An 18,509-nucleotide genomic window follows, 5' to 3' on the forward strand; every position below is an offset into this window, starting at 1 on the left:
TGTACAACACACGCTGCCTCAGGAAGGCCTCCAAGATCTCCAGAGACCCATCCCACCCTGGGTACGAACACTTTGCTCGGCTGCCCTCGAACAGGCGGTTCAGGACCATGTTCGCAAGGACAAACAGACTGAAGCTCAGCTTCTACCCCAGGGCCATTCAGGCCCTGAACACAGCAAAGACCTAGGTTCTGGGCCCTGGACAGTCTGGATGGATTGATGGCAGCTGCTGGATTGAAATCAGGTGTAGTGCTGAGGCACAAATGTGTACATTTCAAGCCTGCAAACTGCGACACTTTAAATGAATGTGCAATAACACTATGTGCAATATGACAACCCTAGGGTACATAAGGTTGCAGAGAATAGGAAATGTTAGAATAGGTATAGCATAGCATAGAGTACAGCACAGTGTTTTATTTGTATAGTATAGTGCAGGGGTAGGCAACCTTTTTGATATGAAGTGCCATTTTAAAATGTTCTTGTTAGTCAGTGTGCCAACCACAATATCAACATTAATTATGACTCGACATCAAACCAAACCAAACAGACCAACTGATCTGCAATTTTATTCCACAACATGAACAACAATTTCCCGCAAAGAGCTATGTATGCAAAGCCATGTATGCTAAATAAACAGGCCTAACATTCAACTAACTGAAACTTGAACAAAATGACCAACATCTAAGACAACTAAACTTTGTGATGCGTAGCACAACTTTAAGCAAATTGGAGCGCTCAATTTCTACCCAAGTAGAATGCTAACTGCGCTCCCTATGGTTATCATTTTAATAAGTAGGCCTAACTGGATGGTGATTATACAAGGGTCTTACTTGTATGAATTATAATGTATATTTATATAATTATTTGGTTGTTACTTACATTTTATTATTTTATTCCAACCACAACAAACATTTTTTGTTGCAAAGAAAGAGCTATGTATGCAAAGCCATGTAAACAGTCCTAACAATCAATGTGATCCCTGGCCCTGTTTTCCTTTGCTCAACTCCATTATCTGGGGGTGGTACTTGGTCACTTTAAGTAACATGGCATGTCATTCACATCTACGCTCTCATCAAGTGCGAGGCTAAACACCGTCGCATCTTTCAAACCAGCGGTCTGCTGCGCTTTCACGTTTTCTGCCATTTCTCCTATTCTTCGTTCCACACTTCTGGCTGACACTGGGATGTCTTTTATTCTTGATTTTATTGTGTCTTTGTTTGATAAGCCTTCAAACAAAACATCTGAGCTACAGAGGAAAGCCTCCTTAATATATTCTCCATCAGTGAATGGCTTTCCACGTTTCGCAATGCAATGAGCAATGCGAAAGCTTGCTTCAGTTGCGTGATTTTTAGCAGTGGAAAAGGCTTTAAATGTGCTGGCCTGCTTCCCATACCTTGACACAGCACGTCTTATTGATTCGGCCTTGTCTGCTTCATCCTTGAACGATTTCTGATGTTTGGTCTCAAAATGCCGTTTAACGCTTGAAGTTCAAGACAAACAACATTTTCGTGACATAGATAGGACACATACAGCACGGTCTTTCTGGGACACAAAACCCCACTCTTATTATATATTATTATTATTATTATTATTATATTGTTATGTGTGCTTAACAGTAAAACTTGTATCGAATCGAATTCAGAATTTTACTTTGAAAATTTGCGCCAGAATACGTCTCTCGTGGAGTGGAAGAGAGACGAGGGCTGCATTCGTAAATTCGCCCTGAGAGCGCCGGAGCGTCCCCGAGACTGCCTCTAGTCATTACTTGGTCCCATTATGACGTTGAACCCAGTGTGCGCGAATTTACGAACGCAGCCAACATAAAATAAAATAAAAACATTCTCCCATTCTCACACTTATTGCTTGCGTGCCACTGTTTAAGCTGTAGCGTGCCACTGCTGGCACGCGTGCCATAGGTTGCCGACCCCTGGTATAGTGGATAGTGTACATAGCCTTTATTTATGTAAACCAGCTCCTTTCCCTTCTTGTTTTTTAGTTTTTTTCTTTCCTAGCACCAGGGGAGCCCCCCCTCCCAAATTTCGTTGTTTGGTACCTGTTTGATTGATTGATTGAAAACTTTATTAGAAGATTTGCAGAAGTAGGTACGTGAAAGTACATATTACATACAAGGTCAACTAAAAGGATAAAAACCCAAGAAAGCCACTGGCTTATTTCAATTGGGGTCCTTGATTCTCAATTCATCGTTACATGTAAGACAGACAAAAAAAACTAGTACTGTCTACAAGATAATACAGACAAATAACTATTACTATCTACAAGATAAACATACATCCATCATGGGAAGAACAATACAACAAAACATAAGGTATGTACAGCGGGTAGGACAGGTGGGGACATACACCACAGGTGGGGGCGGGGGACAAAACACAAAGTATGTACAGTGGGTAGTTCGGGTCTTTTAATCTGATTTTTGATTTAGAGGGTCCAGTTACGGATTGCAGCCTCCTGTAAATGTTTTTTGAGAGTGGTTTTGAAGGTGGGCAGTGTTTTGCACTCCTTTAAGATTATAGGAAGGGCGTTCCACATTTTTACTGCATAGTTTGCAAACGAGTTTAACCCCTTGTTTGTGGTGCAACGCGGTTGAACGTGGTTCGTGGAGCTTCCTCTGGTGTTGTATGTGTGGACGTTGTTCACTTTTTGGAAGTATGTTGACAGGTACTTGGGTGTCTTTGTGGTGTAGCGTATCTTGAAGACCAGGCCCAGTGCAAGCTGCTGCACTCTGTCAACTACTCGTAGCCAATCAAGGCTCAAAAAATGAGCAGCGGTTAGATGTGTCCTAGGGTTGAGGCCTAGCAGAAGCCTAACCAGTTTATTTTGGGCTGTCTGGAGTCTTGTTTTATGGGCCTTTGTGGTTCTATAGTACCATGATGTTACGGCATAGTCTGTACTATATCAATGACAATAAAGACCATTCATTCATTCATTCGTTATATGATTAGGTGGAGATCATATTGAGGATGTATTTCATTGAGTTTCATTACGTGCTAATAACCCAGTGGGTTATGTGCATTTGATTGAATTCTCATGTTTATTCTCACCTTGATCACATTAATTTCACAGTACACTTATTAATATTTATTTTTGGGGAGACACTCCTGAGCTGAAACTAGTACCGAATATATTTAATATGTAAACACAACTATTGTAGTATACTGCCAGTAATACTAGAGATATTTTATTATTATAATTATTAATGATTATATAATTGTATTATAAACCAGAGAGTGCTCCGCGCTACTGACGAGGACAGCTAGCTAGGCTTATTAACAGATGTCAGATAGTATCGAGCGACTGCCAAAGTCATTTCTGCCGCCTCACTTTCATTATATGCAAACCATTCAAGATCATTTGGAAATAATGTTAAAAGGAGGATAATCAGACAACGCCGCCTCTCGTTCTTTTTTGCAAACGGAATGAATAGGATGATACAAGCCGTATCCAATTTGATTACAAATGTCTTCATCATATCGGGTCAAAGGTTGCGTTTCGACCGTCGCGCCTTCTGGTGGTTGGGGGGAAACAAGACACACATCTATGGACAAGCAGGCATGTTAGCTACGGACAAAGTTCCACGCGTTTGATTCATTCACATTTCAAATGACATATTCGGATAGCTAACAAGCTAAGCACGTAACTTCCACGTCTCTTATGATCTTTTGATCACTTGATTTCCTAAGCTAGTCGAGCTGGTGGTGAATAGCAACTCACGTTAGCTAGCTGCTAGCTTATTAGCTTCTCTCTTACCTGATCAGAGCACCGGGAAGTTGTAAACATGCAGGACCTGATCGCCACCGTGGATCACATTAAGTTTGATCTGGAGCTCGCCGTGGAGCAGCAACTGGGTGCACAACCTTTACCCTTCCCCGGAATGGATAGTAAGTTGGAGTTAACAAAGCTAATGTATGTAAGGAGCTGTGGGGTTCTGACATAATGGGTTCAACCCCCCTGATGCACCCACTTGCACCAGACGAGTTAACAAACGTGTTTTTTTTTTAAAAACGATCTATCATACCCTAACTAACATCTATGTGATATCTGATTATAGTTGGAAAGTTAACCGCATGTTATAGATTAGATTCGGATGATAATGAACCTGGATATGTTGACACTGACAGACACTGACCCCTTCCCTGCTGTCATTCATTCTATTATTGTGTTTCTCCAGAATCCGGGGCTGCAGTGTGTGAGTTCTTCATGAAAGCGGCCTGTGTGAAAGGTAAGTGTTCTGACAAATAACAAAAGGCCTCCCTGTGTGTGTGTCAATTGTGGGACGAGGACATGGTTTATGATGTGAGTGACCTATGTTGTTAAATATCGTGTGTGTGTATGTGTGTGTGTGTGTTGTTCTCTATACCTCCAGGGGGGATGTGTCCGTTCCGTCACATCAGCGGGGAGAAGACGGTAGTGTGTAAACATTGGCTCAGGGGGCTGTGTAAGAAAGGAGACCAGTGCGAGTTCCTGCACGAGTACGACATGACCAAGATGCCAGAGTGCTACTTCTACTCCAAGTTCGGTCAGTAGGACAGATAGGGTCTTTATCACTGCCCTTGTTACACACACAGAAGACTTCACTAGCTAATAAAAACAATATAATTTACTCCAATCCAATGTACAATAGGACTGATGTCATTAGCTTGTTCTTCCTAGGCCCCTGCTTCCATCCTAATGCAGTTGTGATGTATAATGGATGTCTGTCTGTCTGTCTGTCTGTCTGTCTGTCTGTCTGTCTGTCCTCCCAGGTGAATGTAGTAATAAGGAGTGTCCGTTCCTGCATATTGATCCGGAGTCCAAGATTAAAGACTGTCCCTGGTACGACAGAGGATTCTGCAAACACGGTGAGTCCTGCTGACTGACACACACACACACACACACACACACACACACACAGCTGTGTCCTGCTAACCTGTTGCACACTCTCTCTCTCTCTCTCTCTCTCTCTCTCTCTCTCTCTCAGGTCCTGACTGCAGACACAGACACACGCGGAGGGTGATCTGTGTGAACTACATGGTGGGCTTCTGTCCAGAGGCCAAGTCCTGTAAATTCATGCAGTGAGTTCACTTCCCATAAGCTCTCCACTCGAGTGAGACAGAAAAAACGGTAACCAGCCATGCTTACAGGAGCGAACACCATGTGACGTTAACGTGTGTATCTTGTTGTTTTCCCACAGCCCTCGCTTTGAGTTGCCCATGGGAGCCACTGAGCAGCCCCCTCTGCCACAGCAATCACATAACATGCAGAAAGTAAGAGAGAACATACACACACACACACACACACACACACGCACACACAAACCAAATGTTTTTGTATTTCCTATTTGATTTATTGATCTAAAGATCAGCAGAGATGATTATAATAAAGCTACTTTTAAGAATGTCTCTGAGCCATGACACCACAGCTCACCGCCTCTCTTCCTCCTCCTCCTCCTGCTCCTCCTGCTCCTCCTCCTCCTCCTGCTCCTCCTCCTCCTTCTGCTCCTCCTCCTCCTCCTGCTCCTCCTCCCCCTCCTCCTGCTCCTCCTGCTCCTGCTCCTCCTCCTCCCCCTCCCCCTCCTGCTCCTCCTCCTCCTGCTCCTCCTCCTGCTCCAGCCCATGGGCCCTTCTATGGGCCGCTCGTCCATGTCTCTGATCCAGCTGACCAACCCCAACATGGGCATGGGTCACCAGCGGCCGCCACACAGCATGGGACCCAGCATGCACCACAACAACATGGGAGGCAGCCGCGGACCACGTCCACTCGACCAAGTCACCTGCTATAAGGTGAGATGCTAAATTGGCACGGTCATTTTTCAGTCTTTTACTGGTTATGAAACTGTAGGTTGTAACCTTTCAAATGATGTGTCATACATTGAAATCATGTGTCATACATTGAATGAGAAATAGCTGAAAAAGATATGCTTATTTGTATGTTGGTACACCTCAAGCCAAATACCAGAGAAAATCACTCGGAATCAAAACAGACGCGTTTGCTACCATGACGTTGGTAGCTAGCTAGCAGCTAAGAAAGAACATCGCTATGTAACATCTAACTGCATGTTTAGCAAATCACAACATCAGGGATTAAAGTTCTCCGTCGCTACGACGGATTTCCGTCAATTTTTTCCAAGTCGCGACGGATTTCCGTCAATTGGCTACATATGTCCAGTGTACTAGAACCACTCTACTACGGAGTGTTTGTCCGCGAATAACACCGGCTATGCCCCGGGGTAGAAACACAAGACTATGGCTGGATAAGGTCTACAGGTCTCCAAGGTCATTTTAAGCCGTCAACCAGCCCGCTACGACCACGGGAAGTCATGTTAAAAGTGAAGTTACTTCTGTTAAACTGGCGCTAAGCTAACATCGCTAGTCGCTAACTCCCTCCTGGCCTTAAAGAGACAAGCGCCCTTTTCTCATCTCAATCTCAAAGAGCTTCATTAGCTCACCACATCTACACATTTGGTCCCACACACTCCAGATTTGAACCCAAGGTTCTACCCAGGGTTAGTTACCCCTGGTAGAAAGCCCTTTGCTCTCAGACCTTCAGAACCCATTGAAAGTAGTGGAGGTACTCCAGAAGTCCAAATGCATCTCTAACCCTAGGAAACCCTAGGAAGCCCTAACCCTAATGGCATGAAAATGCAACATGTTGTACTCCCTGTACCCCTGTACGTGTGAGAACATGTCTTTTTACACTAGGCACTTCACATCAAGCATTAGAGCTCCCTACAGGTTCCCGCTAGCTCGCGTGCAAGGCCTCCCAGGAATGGCCTAGGACTCTGAAAGTTGATTTGGTACAATGTAGGGATACAATCAAGGAGTGTGTAGAGTTTGGTGACTGTGACTCTTTCCATGCCCGTTCCCTGGGCCCAAACGTACGCCAGCAGCAGCCACCCACTTTAATGAAGGCTTTTCCGGCCTAGTGGTTAAAGGAAGGTTAAAGGACTTTAGCTCAGCAACCACAAGTGCCACAGACACGGTTCAGATATTTTACGAATCGGCTCGGCCCCACCGACAGGCCACACCCACTTTCATACAAGCCACTCCCCCTAATTGTCTAAGCCACACCCATTATCTGATTATTTGTATGTCAGAGTCAACCCTTGCAATAAGTATCAATTTTATTTCATGAATTGAAAACAGCATTGATATCACATAAATCAGAATCAGAATCAGAAGACTTTTATTGCCATGACATGTAAACATGTTAGGAATTTGGTTTGGAACAATGGAGCACGGTTTACAGCAGGACAGGTGCAAGACAGGACAAGACAGTGCAAACCAACATCGAAGTGCAAGAGTCATAATTAATATAAATATAAAGTGCAGAGATCAAGTGTTCAAGTGTTCATATCCAGACAGTCCAGTGGGGGTGGAGGGAGGGTAGATAGATAGGGGGTCAGGTCAGGGGGGGGGGGGGGGGCAGCGGCATTTAGGAGCCGGATGGCTGTGGGGAAAAAGCTGTTTGTATGTCGGGCCTTCACAGTTTTTAGGGACCGCACCCTCCTGCCTGAGGGGAGCGGGGCGAAGAGACCGTGTCCTGGGTGTGCGGGGTCAGCCATGATCTTCCTGGCCCTCCCCAAAGCCCTACTTTTAAACAGGGCCTCAAGGGGGGGCAAAGGGCAGCCAATCACCCTCTCCGCCGAGCGTATCACATAAAAGCAAACTGGCAATAGAAAAGCTGTTCAAAAGAATCTTCTTCCCTTAAAACGCTAACGTTATAAAATACAAACATATAGTGGAGGTTAAAATGAGAATATGACTTGGCTTGAACAAATTTTCAGTCAGGAGATTTTTTTTTGCTTTAATCCCTGCAACATGCTGATGGAACATCAACATGCTAAAAACACATAACTAGATGATCACACAGTCCTTGCTTTTGAACACGTCCTGAAACATAAGTTTGTTTACAAGCCATGTATCACTCTATAGTAGACGATACAGTGAATCCAAAACAAGCTGTGCGAAAAGTATTTACTGATCCTAAAACTGTTTGTTATATTACGTGGGCTCTTCAACACTTACACTTTTGTAATATATATATAAAAAATAAAAATAAACTTTCACCAGACCCCATCACATAGTATATCATGCTTGATGGGTGGGGACAAAAAGTAAACAGGACCTGTACTGTCCTGCTGCTGTCTTCACAAAGCGCTCTGGGGTGCTTTCGCTTCAAGTGTTTGTGTATAGCAGTTGTAATGCTGTGATAAGCCATTTCCAATTTGCAGAGCTGACAGAGCACCACATTGTTGGGTCTCTGTCTAAAACACTCCCACACTTTAGTTTAGGTGGTGGTGAATCCATGCTTTGACCATGCTTTGCGACGTGCCAACGCACATTATGCAAAACGATGTATTTCCGTAATCGATTTACGTCACCCCAGCCCTACTATACACTCTTCTGTCTCCGCACAAGTTTACACAGTGGCTACACACACACACACACACACACACACACACACACACACACACACACACACACTTATTGTGAATCATCTCTCATATCTGATGTTTTTCAGTGTGTAACACTCTCTCTCTTCCTGCAGTGTGGTGAGAAGGGTCACTATGCTAACAAATGCACCAAAGGTCACCTGGCATTCCTCAGTGGTCAGTAGCCACCTGCCCCGACTACCACTACCACAACAACAACAACATCAACATCAACATCAACAACACCACCCAATACAAATTTCCCAGTGATGGGACAATAAAGTGACTTTTGACTTTGACTTTGACCACCAGCCTGGTCTCACAGACAGAGACAGAGAGAGATGGAGGGGGCCACAGACAGAAACAGAGACACAGAGAGATGGAGGGGGCCAGGGACACTTGAGATGTAACCAACCTTTAGGACCCTCACTGGAACCTTGTGTGAGTACTCTGAATATGTGACCTTCCAGGGTTGGGATCAATTCCATTTCTATTAGGCCGTCAAGTCAGTTCTGGGAGACATTTCAAATTCCACTTTATTTCTTTTGGATGAAGATTATTTCTTTCTTCTATGCTCTTCCCAGATTTACTGAATCGAGATGGAATTGGTGGTAACCTTGCATCATGCCCTCTGTTCTTACCTTCCCATAAAGGAAGACGTTTGTAAAGTACCGTCACAGCTTTTCTCTCTGCAGGTTACAGGTTTACAGGTTTCTCTCTGCAGCTTTTCTCTCTGTAGGTTGACGTTCGGACCAGGGGGTTTTAGCAACACAAGAACTGATCCAATTCTCCCTCCATGTAAAATGTAAATTAAATAAATTAACTCAAGTGTATTGATGTCGATGGAAATTCAACTTCATGCCGTGTTGTTTTGTAATGACATGATGCCATTTTCTGATGTCACTGTAGAGACCATACGTGTGTACTTTGGTGGCTTTGAGTTCTTCTCACCAAATCAGCTACTGTACAATGTTACATTTGAAATATGTTGAAACTTAACATGCTGCTCATTGAAGTATGATTGAGATGTGCTCTAAGGGCTGGGTTCCCAGATGCAGGGGAAGCCAGATAATCCCATTTAAAGATGCTTGTTAATCAATAAGTGTCTGGGACGCCAACCCCATATGGTCTAGGTCAGTGGTAGGTCATCTGAAACCTGTGTGGCAGTCATATGTAAATAACCCTCTATATACTGGCATCATATTCAGTGAACTGAACTGTGTGTTTGAACTTAGAACGTAGTCACACTTTCACCAACTGAGGAAGCCAGCTCTAGAACTACGAGAAGAGTGTGGCATTTGTATATGGGGGGCTCTCAGGGGCTTACCTTAAATAAAACAATCTCAATCAATATGCTTCTCATGTGCTCTGCATTTTCTACTCTGTACAATAAATATCCACGTTTTATTCAGTGTTTTTTTCCTCATTAGCTAGTTTCACAGCAGCACTCCATTATTCAATATGATGAATGAATGATGAATGAATGGTCTTTATTGTCATTGCTATAGTACAGGTACCAAACAACGACATTTAGGAGGGGTGGCTCCCCCGGTGCTAGGAAAGAAAAAAAAAACACAAGAAGGGAAGGAGCTGGTTTACATAAATAAAGGCTATGTACACTATCCACTATACTATACTGTACAGATAGACGACTAGGGTTGTCATATTGCACATAGTGTTATTGCACATTCATTTGAAGTGTCGCAGTTTGCAGGCTAGAAATGTACATATTTGTGCCTCAGCACTACACCTGATTTTTTTTTCAGTCCAGCAGCTGCCATCAATCCGTCCAGACTGTCCAGGGCCCAGAACCTAGGTCTTTGCTGTGTTCAGGGCCTGGATGGCCCTGGGGTAGAGGCTGTTCTTCAGTCTGTTTGTCCTTGCGGCCATGGTCCTGTACCGCCTTTTCGAGGGCAGCTGGGTAAAGTGTACGTACCCAGGGTGGGTTGGGTCTCTGGAGATCTTGGAGGCCTTCCTGAGACAGCGTGTGTTGTACAGCTCTTCCAGAGAGGGGAGGGGGGCGCCGGTGATCTTCTGGGCTGTTCTCACGACTCTGTAGCGCATTTCTCTCCGCGGTTGTGCAGCTGGAGAACCAGTTGCAGATGCCGTAGGTGAGGATGCTCTCCACTGCGCCGCGGTAGAAGGCCACCAGTATCTCCTGCTTGTTGTGTTCCTTCCTGAGGACTCTCAGGATGTAGAGCCGCTGTTGTGCCTTCTTGATGGTGGCTGTTGTGTTGTTCTTCCAGGACAGGTCATCCTGTATGTGCACCCCCAGGAATCGGAGGGTTGAGACTCTCTCCACGCTCTCTCCGTCGATGAGCAGGGGCTGGATCTCGGACTTTTTCCTCCTGAAGTCCACGATGATTTCCTGGGTCTTTGACTTGTTCAGCAGCAGGTTGTTAACCTTGCACAGCTTGCTCAGTTGCTCTACCTCATCCCTGTACGCCGCCTCGTCCCCCCCCGAGATGCAGCCCACTACGGTGGTGTCGTCTGCAAACTTTACGATGGAGTTGCTGGGGTGGACGGGGGTGAAGTCGTAGGTGTAGAGGTTGTAGAGGATGGGGCTTAGCACGCAGCCCTGGGGGGACCCAGTGCTGAGTCTGAGGGCTGTGGAGGTGTGGGAGCCCACCCGCACCCTCTGGGGGCGGTCGGTCAGGAAGTCCTTGATCCATGCACATATAGAGTGTGATAGTCCCAGGTCTAGTAGTTTGGTCACTAGCCTGTCTGGAAGGATGGTGTTGAAGGCGGAGCTGAAGTCAACAAAGAGCAGTCTCGCGTAGCTGTTTCCCCTCTCCAGGTGGGATAGAGTGGCGTGGAGAGTTGTCGCGATGGCGTCCTCTGTGGACCTGTGGGCTCTGTAGGCGAACTGGTATGGATCCAGGTTGGGCGGGAGGCATGTGAGTATGTGGGCCCGGACTAGTTTCTCGAAGCACTTCATGATGATTGGTGTGAGTGCCACCGGGCGGTAGTCGTTTAGGCAGCTCACCGTGCTTTTCTTCGGGACTGGGATGATAGTTGAGGTTTTCAGGCTGGGTGGGATGGTGGCCTGGGACAGGGACTGGTTGAAGATGTTGGTGAAAACCCCGGCCAGCTGGTCGGCGCAGTCCCTCAGCACCCGTCCCAGGACGCCATCCGGCCCCGAGGCTTTCCTGGGGTCCACCGCCTTCAGCATGCTCTGTGAGGGTGAGGCTGCTGAGAGCTGGAGAGAGTGGTGTTTGTGTTGTGGTTACCTCCGTTCGCCCCTCGTCGAACCGGGCGTAGAAGGAGTTCAGCTTTTCCGCCAGCAGGGGGTCGTCCTGTTGGCTCTGAAGTTTGTCATGTGCTGAACCCCCTGCCACATCCGCCTGGAGTCGTTGCTCAGGAAGCATTCCTCAATCTTCTCTCTGTGGTCTGCCTTGGCCTCTTTGATGCCGCGCTTTAGGTTAGCCCTGGTGGTGCTGTACAGCAGTCTGCCCTTCCCTGAAGAAGGCGTTGTCCCTCTCATTGATCAGTTTTTGGACCTTCCCAGTCATCCATGGCTTCGTGTTGGGGTAGACCCGGACCCGTTTGTCCACGGTGACTGAGTTGGTGCAGTTCACTATGTGGTTCAGAACCGACGACGTGAACTGTTCCAGGTCCTCATGCTCATATTCCTGCCATGAGGTGTCATTTAGGCAGATCTGCAGTGGAGCGGACCCTTCTGGCCAGGTTCTGACAGTCTTAGTGGTGATGGGAGCACTTTTCCTCATGGTAGTGTAGGCTGGGATCAGGAGGATTGAAACATGGTCAGACATGCCTAGATGAGCTAGCGGTCTAGCCTTGTAAGCACGTTTGATGTTGGTGTATACCTTATCCAGTGTTTTTTCTCCTCTTGTTGCACATTTAACATGCTGATAGAACTTGGGTAGTACTGCCTTCAGGTCGACATGATTAAAGTCTCCGGCTATAATGTGAACTGCCTGTGGGTCTGCGCTTTGTTGACCACTGATGACATCATATAGCCGCGCCAATGCTAAGCTACCGTCTGCATTCGGTGCAATGTAAACGCTTGTAATATACACTGCATTGAATTCCCTCGGTAGGTAAGTGGGTCGGCATTTAACAGTCAAGTATTCCAGATTTGGGGAACAGTGGCTACTTACAGTTTTCGTGTTTAAGCATAATATCAGTCCAGATATGACTCATTTTCCCTCTAATATTATATATATTAAAGAATGCTTCTGGTGTGGATGACTTCGGGTTGGATTGTCTTTCAGGACCATAAACACTATCAATATTTGATTTATGCTATATAAATACAGTACCTTCGGAAAGTATTCAGACTTTTTCCAAAAAAAATTGTGTTAAGACTCAATTTGAAATGGATTAAATTAAAAGAATTTGCCATCAATCCACACACAATACCCCCAGAATGACAGTGTAACTGATTCCTATGCAAATCAGAGACCCGATAAATACAAAGATATTAATTCCAAAATTACATGAACTCCTTGCATCAAGTGATTTGTTGACATTTTTTGAGTGTCATAGCATAGGGTCCGAATACTTACATACATGAGATATTTCTGTATATCAATTTCAATAAATGTGCTGTTTTCATTCTGGGGTATGGCGTGTGGATAGCAAATTATTTTAATTTAATTCATTTTAAATTGAGTCTGACATAAGAAAACATGGAAAAAGTGATGCGGTCTGAATATTGTCTGAATGCACTGTACATGTAAATGTGGCAGTGGAGTCATCACATCCTTTCTAGTTGCACTCCTGTCACGTACGGTCACTACGGTGTAGACTTCCCATGTCCAGGGACACAATCACAACCACACATATATCTTAGAAGTAGATTTATTCTTGGTCACAACAATATTTTGTACAGAACAGAAAGCTGACAGGAAGTATGGTTCCACACTGCTGCAGTCTGGCCGGGGGAGCAGGGGAGGTGACACCCTGGAGGTCAGGGGTCACACTGGGGGTTGGGGGAGTTTAGTGGTGCTTCCTCCAGCGGTCGTGCTCTGAGGGAAGGGAGGAAGAAGGGAAGAGGAGAAAAGGTAGAGACAGATCGAGGGTTATGTATGAACAGTTTAAATTGATCTGTAGCACACTGATTCTCTGTCCACAGTGGAGTGTGATAGGGTAATGGGGTGGGGTGATGCAACACATTGTCCACTTGGCTCTGCCACTGGTCAACATCTCAGAGCAAAGGAAACTGATATTTAGTAATGATAGAGCAACTGTCGCTAATGAAAGTTGTTAAAAGCACCCCAAAAAAATCATGATCCTCACGTAATTCAGTGTTTTCGAAGTATTTTTAAACACATTTTGACATAAAATCAGCCTGTTTTTACAATACAATCCAGTTTAAAAAATCCTGGGGAAAATCCTGAGAAGTGTGTGTGTGTGTTTTCACACTTCATAGGTAGAACAAGTGTCTGCAGTGTTTCCTCTATATGCATTTATTCGTGGCGGGCCGCCACCAAAGAATTTCCTCCGCCACCATTGCCACAATGTTGCAATTAACCTCGTCGTTTGTGTTCGCACTGCAATCGAGACTGAATCTCTCAACAGGCGCGCGGCGCGAGGCGACGCGCTTTCAAAACTGGCTGCGTTCGTAAATTCACTCAGGAAATCCGATCAGCACTCGTGGAATGCCTCTCGTCCAATCAAATGACTCGGTTTCTCTATGACGTCGGGCCCAGTGTGCGCTCCAGCGCTCTCAGAGCGACTTTACGAACTCAACCTTACACTCATCTAGCTAGTTAGCTTAGCAGTCGTAGCTCAATGGAGTGAGAAGCAGAGTTGTTGCCTTGTTGAAAACATATTCAGACTCCCCAGCTGTTCTACACGAGTTTATGACATGCAGCTGTATCATGCGGTGGTAGTACTAAACCCTCGTTGTGTATTGTTTGTTTTGCCGTGGAAATGAAACATTTATGAGTCTTACAACAACTCATGTGCGTGTAAAAAGCCGGTAAACTGATTTCTCTCTTCGCCCGTCGCCGGTGCCTTTAATCCCGTATCCTAATCGAAAATGCAACATCATCAGCGACGACTGTGGGTTATTGCATTTACTGCTGTTCTCTGGTTCATGTTCTTATACCAGTGCTCAGTATAGAGTATTTTAAATGAACATTCGTAATGTAGTCTAGTCTCTGATGTTCATGGTCAACTAAATCAGGCTATTTTGTGAAACAAATAATGTTCCCGAGCAGCCTCGCATCTAACGCTAGCTTCGAACTATTGATAGCATAAACGTTGGTAAATGTCACAAACGACACAGTATTGGCAGGGGGAAAGAAGGGGAGTCGAATTTTTATTGACAACGGATTTCCATGCTGGAAAAACATGCAGCTAAAATTCAGGGAACATTTGGACAATAAGAGACACAACGGAGCTGTGGTCGCGTGGTCTAATTACAGGGCAATATGCGCGGTGCAAAAATAATCTATTGCCTCTCAAATCATCACGAACAGAACGGCGGAGGTACGGGTAAGCAGGGGCCTCATTCATAAAGAAATACTTGAACGTCATCTTTGACTTTCACGTAAGCACATTTTTCTAAACGGACGTGAGCATTATTTATAAAACGGGCTGAGATGGTTTAAAGTTGCGTACGTGCTTCCTTCTATAAATACCAAACATACTTGGAATTGAACGCAGGTGAATGAGGTTTGTATTAACGCCCTGTGATAGAGGCTCAATTATAGCGGCTGAATGAAGCCAAGTGCTATAATATAATATAATACAGACAGACAATACTGACAATATTATATACTGTCTGTATTATATTATATTATAGCACTTGGCTTCATTCAGCCGCTATTTGAGCCGCTATCACAGGGCGTTAATACTATATTATAGGGTAGGCGTGCGTCTGGAAGGGGAGAGGGCAGTAATACCACGTTCATTGATAAAATGACATAAGGGATGGAAAGGGGGGATGGCAGTTTTAGATGGGGGATGATTTGGACTGTTTTTATTTCAGGGGGGATGCCATTCCCCCTCATCCCGACTCAACTCGAAATCCAGTATCATTTAGCGCGTGGCCGGGCAAGGCATAGGCATGTTGAAGAGAGATAGACAGCTCCGGAGGGATATAAAGAAAGACTGAAATACAATCATAAACATTAGTTCCCTTTCAATCTTGAATTAAACTCATTTTCTCGGCTGATAACAACATCGTTAATTTTATTACGAGCCACTTGCATGAATTACAGTAGGCAACGTTTTTCCAGTGCAGCTCACATGCCTGTAATAACTCCGCATAACCAGTAGGTAATGTACGTAAGCAAGTTGAATACTCGACGTCGAGCTACGATCGTTTCCACGATCAAATTGACTCACGTTGAAATTTTATAAATCACTACGTTGACGTGGTTTTCTACGTACGACACGGGTAAGATCAACATTTGATCTAAGCACCCGTTATGAATGAGGCCCCAGGTCTCATGTTGGTGTCATCAAAGGTAAGAGTTGGTTTTCTTTAACTCAACTGATAGCATTACCTTGCTGTTGGTTGTTTACCGAATGCTCCATCTGACTGTCACACTGTGATTTTACTTGTGTAAACAGTTAATAAGTAACGTTAGCCGGTTTTGTGCGTGTAGTCTCATGTAGGCCTACTTCAGTGGTGTAGTCTAGTGTTTTCTAGTGGGTATACTGTGATTTTTCCCTCCCAGCCTCATATCGTTCATAAAAATACATCTGCGCTCCCTGTCTAACGTTATATCTAACATTACATGTTATAAGGTTATAAGGCTGATCTGTGCATGATATTGCTGCATTTTGACATATTTCATGTCGCATCTCCTCCCTTTTGATGGTATATGACGCTATAGTCAGTCCCAATGGTCCAAAAGTCAAGTGCTTCGTAACACAGACGGGGTGAATTTTATGAATGAAAGTGAAAGTTCTGTCACAATGCTGTTACGTATCCTCACACATGTTTAAGTGGGTATTGCGTGGGTAAAGTGAAATTACGTCTTTGTTTTGAGCGCGCGTGCGCGTTTTATGCGCGTGCACACGGAAAAAAAATCGCAAATGAGGACCCCCCCCGCCACCAATGTGAAAAATCCTGGAGGAAACACTGGTCTGTATTCACTGGAGTGCTTGTGTACTTACTTAGGTGGTCGTACTCCCAAAGGTAGCTGATAGCGACATAGCCAACCAGCAGCATGGCCACACCACCAATGCCTCCCCTCTTTACATTGATGTACTTGTTATAATATCTGTCATGGCCTAAGGGGAGAGACAGACACATACATTAGCAACACACAGCATAAGAACCTGGTCTGGATCTAAATTCAGCACTATACTGTATCAGAATCACAATTTATTTTCTTACAGTAAAAATCATTGGCTCAGGTTTAACATTGGCATTGCAGCAAGATACAAAATCACAATAATAGAGTCAAGTAAAATAAGTAAAGTAAGTAATAATAATAAATAATAAAGTGATTGTATGGTAGTCATACTACAGCTGGACCAATATGCAATATGATGTAGTCAAGTTCAAGTTCAGGTGTGTTCATATTACCCCGGTCTAGCAATGTATTTGAACTGGGAAGTGTGGCTGGCTTCAGAAACAAACATCTCTGTAATAACCCCCAAGGTTACACGGCAATGGCTGACTGTCAGTGCTTAAGTGGTCATCTAACACTTACCTCCGCGGATGGATTTGATCAACCCGTTGGGGGTGAAGTCCCGAGCACCCAGCCAGGTTCCCAGCTGTCCCAGCTTCACGTCCATCAGCTTCATCTCACCAACGGGAACTGATAAACAAACACATATACCAGATGAGAGTCACACATCAACTACACTGGTTGGATCAACACCGGTTTGTTCATCAAGGTTGTTTGTCTATATATGGCTGTCAGCACGTCCGAGAGAGTCATTATTACATGACAACCACAAATTGCCGACAACAAAACCTTATTAAATACATGCCTATTGATAAGACATTGTGATGAGTCGGGACCGTTGATATTCTGGAGACATTGAACGGATCTGTCTAGTTGTCTCTGTGCATCAAGTTAATGTAAAGGCATTCTGCAGGTTAGCATAGCGAGCTAATTGTTAGCCTTGCAGAGTAGAAGAATAAAGCCTGCACGCAAATGTAATAAATTAGGTTATAGTCAGACAAAACAATCAAAGTGTCGTCTTTAACTAAGTGCATGGAGTGCTGCGGAGTCCTAGCTCCATGTCTGAAGGACGGTGACACTGACAGAGCAACGTCCTTGACTTGACTCGGTGGTTTACACTGCGGCCTTGACAACTTAAGGACACCAGGTTGCTACACAGATATCAGCTTATTGCGGAGATAAATCTGCACCGTCTGTGTGAAACGAAGGTAATATGCTAGAAAATAGGTTCAAGTCAGAGTAAAACATGATGAAGTGTTAACTTTGACAGACAACACACAGCCTTACCTATCTTGTCCGCCATCGTGTCTCGGTGTTGAAGACTGTACACCGCACAGGATGATGGGAATAAAATGGAGAGAGGATTGTGGGAGTCCGCTTGTTAAGTCTGACGTCAAAAGTGACGTTTAGCCATTTCCGAGTCCAAACCAGAAATTCTCCGCACCAGAGTACCAGTGAACTACAGCGGTAGAATGACAGTTTAATCGTTTTTAAGACTCGGATCTATTCATACAACAAGGGACACAGCACTTTCCCGTTTTCTCCATATTGCCAGGGTATTTGAGCCTCGGAAAAGCGCTATATAAATATAATGAATTATTATTATTATTTCGGCATTTCGAAGACAGCGTCTCAGCCAACGTTGGACCCGGAAATACGTCACGACTTAACAAGCGGGTTGTAAGCTAGAGTTCGGTAAAAAAAAAAAAAAAAAATTGTGGTGGTTCTGATTGAATAAAATCGATTTCATATGTCTTAAAAAGCCTAGGGTATTTACATTCATGTGAAGTTTAATTAGTTGTTGTGTGTACACTTGCAAATACATGGAAAATAGGGCTAGAGTGCATGACATATCATAGGTGTCATGTGCAGCTGCTGTTTATGATAAGATTTGATCAGAGGGGTACATTTCCCTTTAATGGTTTGTGGAATAGAACAAAATCTGCATTTCACACAAGTTTTCCATG

At 44.6% G+C, this 18,509-nt stretch overlaps 2 protein-coding genes across 2 annotated transcripts; one reads left to right on the forward strand and one right to left on the reverse strand.

Annotated features, from left to right (window-relative positions):
- Positions 1-3,538: 3,538 nt before the first annotated feature.
- On the forward strand, positions 3,539-9,805 carry cpsf4 (cleavage and polyadenylation specific factor 4). The gene is made up of 8 exons (XM_080524935.1): positions 3,539-3,893; positions 4,184-4,234; positions 4,379-4,531; positions 4,758-4,853; positions 4,973-5,066; positions 5,186-5,258; positions 5,604-5,774; positions 8,542-9,805. Exons 1-8 carry the CDS (start codon positions 3,791-3,793, stop codon positions 8,608-8,610), a joined length of 810 nt encoding a protein of 269 aa, XP_080381061.1. The 5' UTR covers positions 3,539-3,790; the 3' UTR covers positions 8,611-9,805.
- Positions 9,806-13,235: 3,430 nt separating this feature from the next.
- Positions 13,236-17,884, reverse strand: atp5mf (ATP synthase membrane subunit f). The gene is made up of 4 exons (XM_080523719.1): positions 17,830-17,884; positions 17,065-17,172; positions 16,523-16,639; positions 13,236-13,416 (listed from the first exon to the last, which is right to left on the reverse strand). Exons 1-4 carry the CDS (start codon positions 17,843-17,845, stop codon positions 13,388-13,390), a joined length of 270 nt encoding a protein of 89 aa, XP_080379845.1. The 5' UTR covers positions 17,846-17,884; the 3' UTR covers positions 13,236-13,387.
- Positions 17,885-18,509: the final 625 nt, after the last annotated feature.

Source organism: Nansenia antarctica (assembly GCF_963989245.1).
Source record: "Nansenia antarctica genome assembly, chromosome: 2".
NCBI lineage: Eukaryota > Metazoa > Chordata > Actinopteri > Argentiniformes > Microstomatidae > Nansenia > Nansenia antarctica.

What these genes read in the sequence shown, in the direction of transcription:
- cpsf4 (XM_080524935.1), top strand. Translation starts at nt 3,791, where the DNA reads ATGCAGGACCTGATCGCCACCGTGGATCACATTAAGTTTGATCTGGAG. An exon ending in AATCACATAACATGCAGAAA is followed by an intron (nt 5,259 to 5,603) that starts GTAAGAGAGAAC and finishes CTCCTGCTCCAG; the next exon opens with CCCATGGGCCCTTCTATGGG. An exon ending in ACCAAGTCACCTGCTATAAG is followed by an intron (nt 5,775 to 8,541) that starts GTGAGATGCTAA and finishes CTCTTCCTGCAG; the next exon opens with TGTGGTGAGAAGGGTCACTA.
- atp5mf (XM_080523719.1), bottom strand. An exon ending in GATCAAATCCATCCGCGGAG is followed by an intron (nt 16,640 to 17,064) that starts GTAAGTGTTAGA and finishes CTCTCCCCTTAG; the next exon opens with GCCATGACAGATATTATAAC. An exon ending in TTGGGAGTACGACCACCTAA is followed by an intron (nt 13,417 to 16,522) that starts GTAAGTACACAA and finishes CCCTTCCCTCAG; the next exon opens with AGCACGACCGCTGGAGGAAG.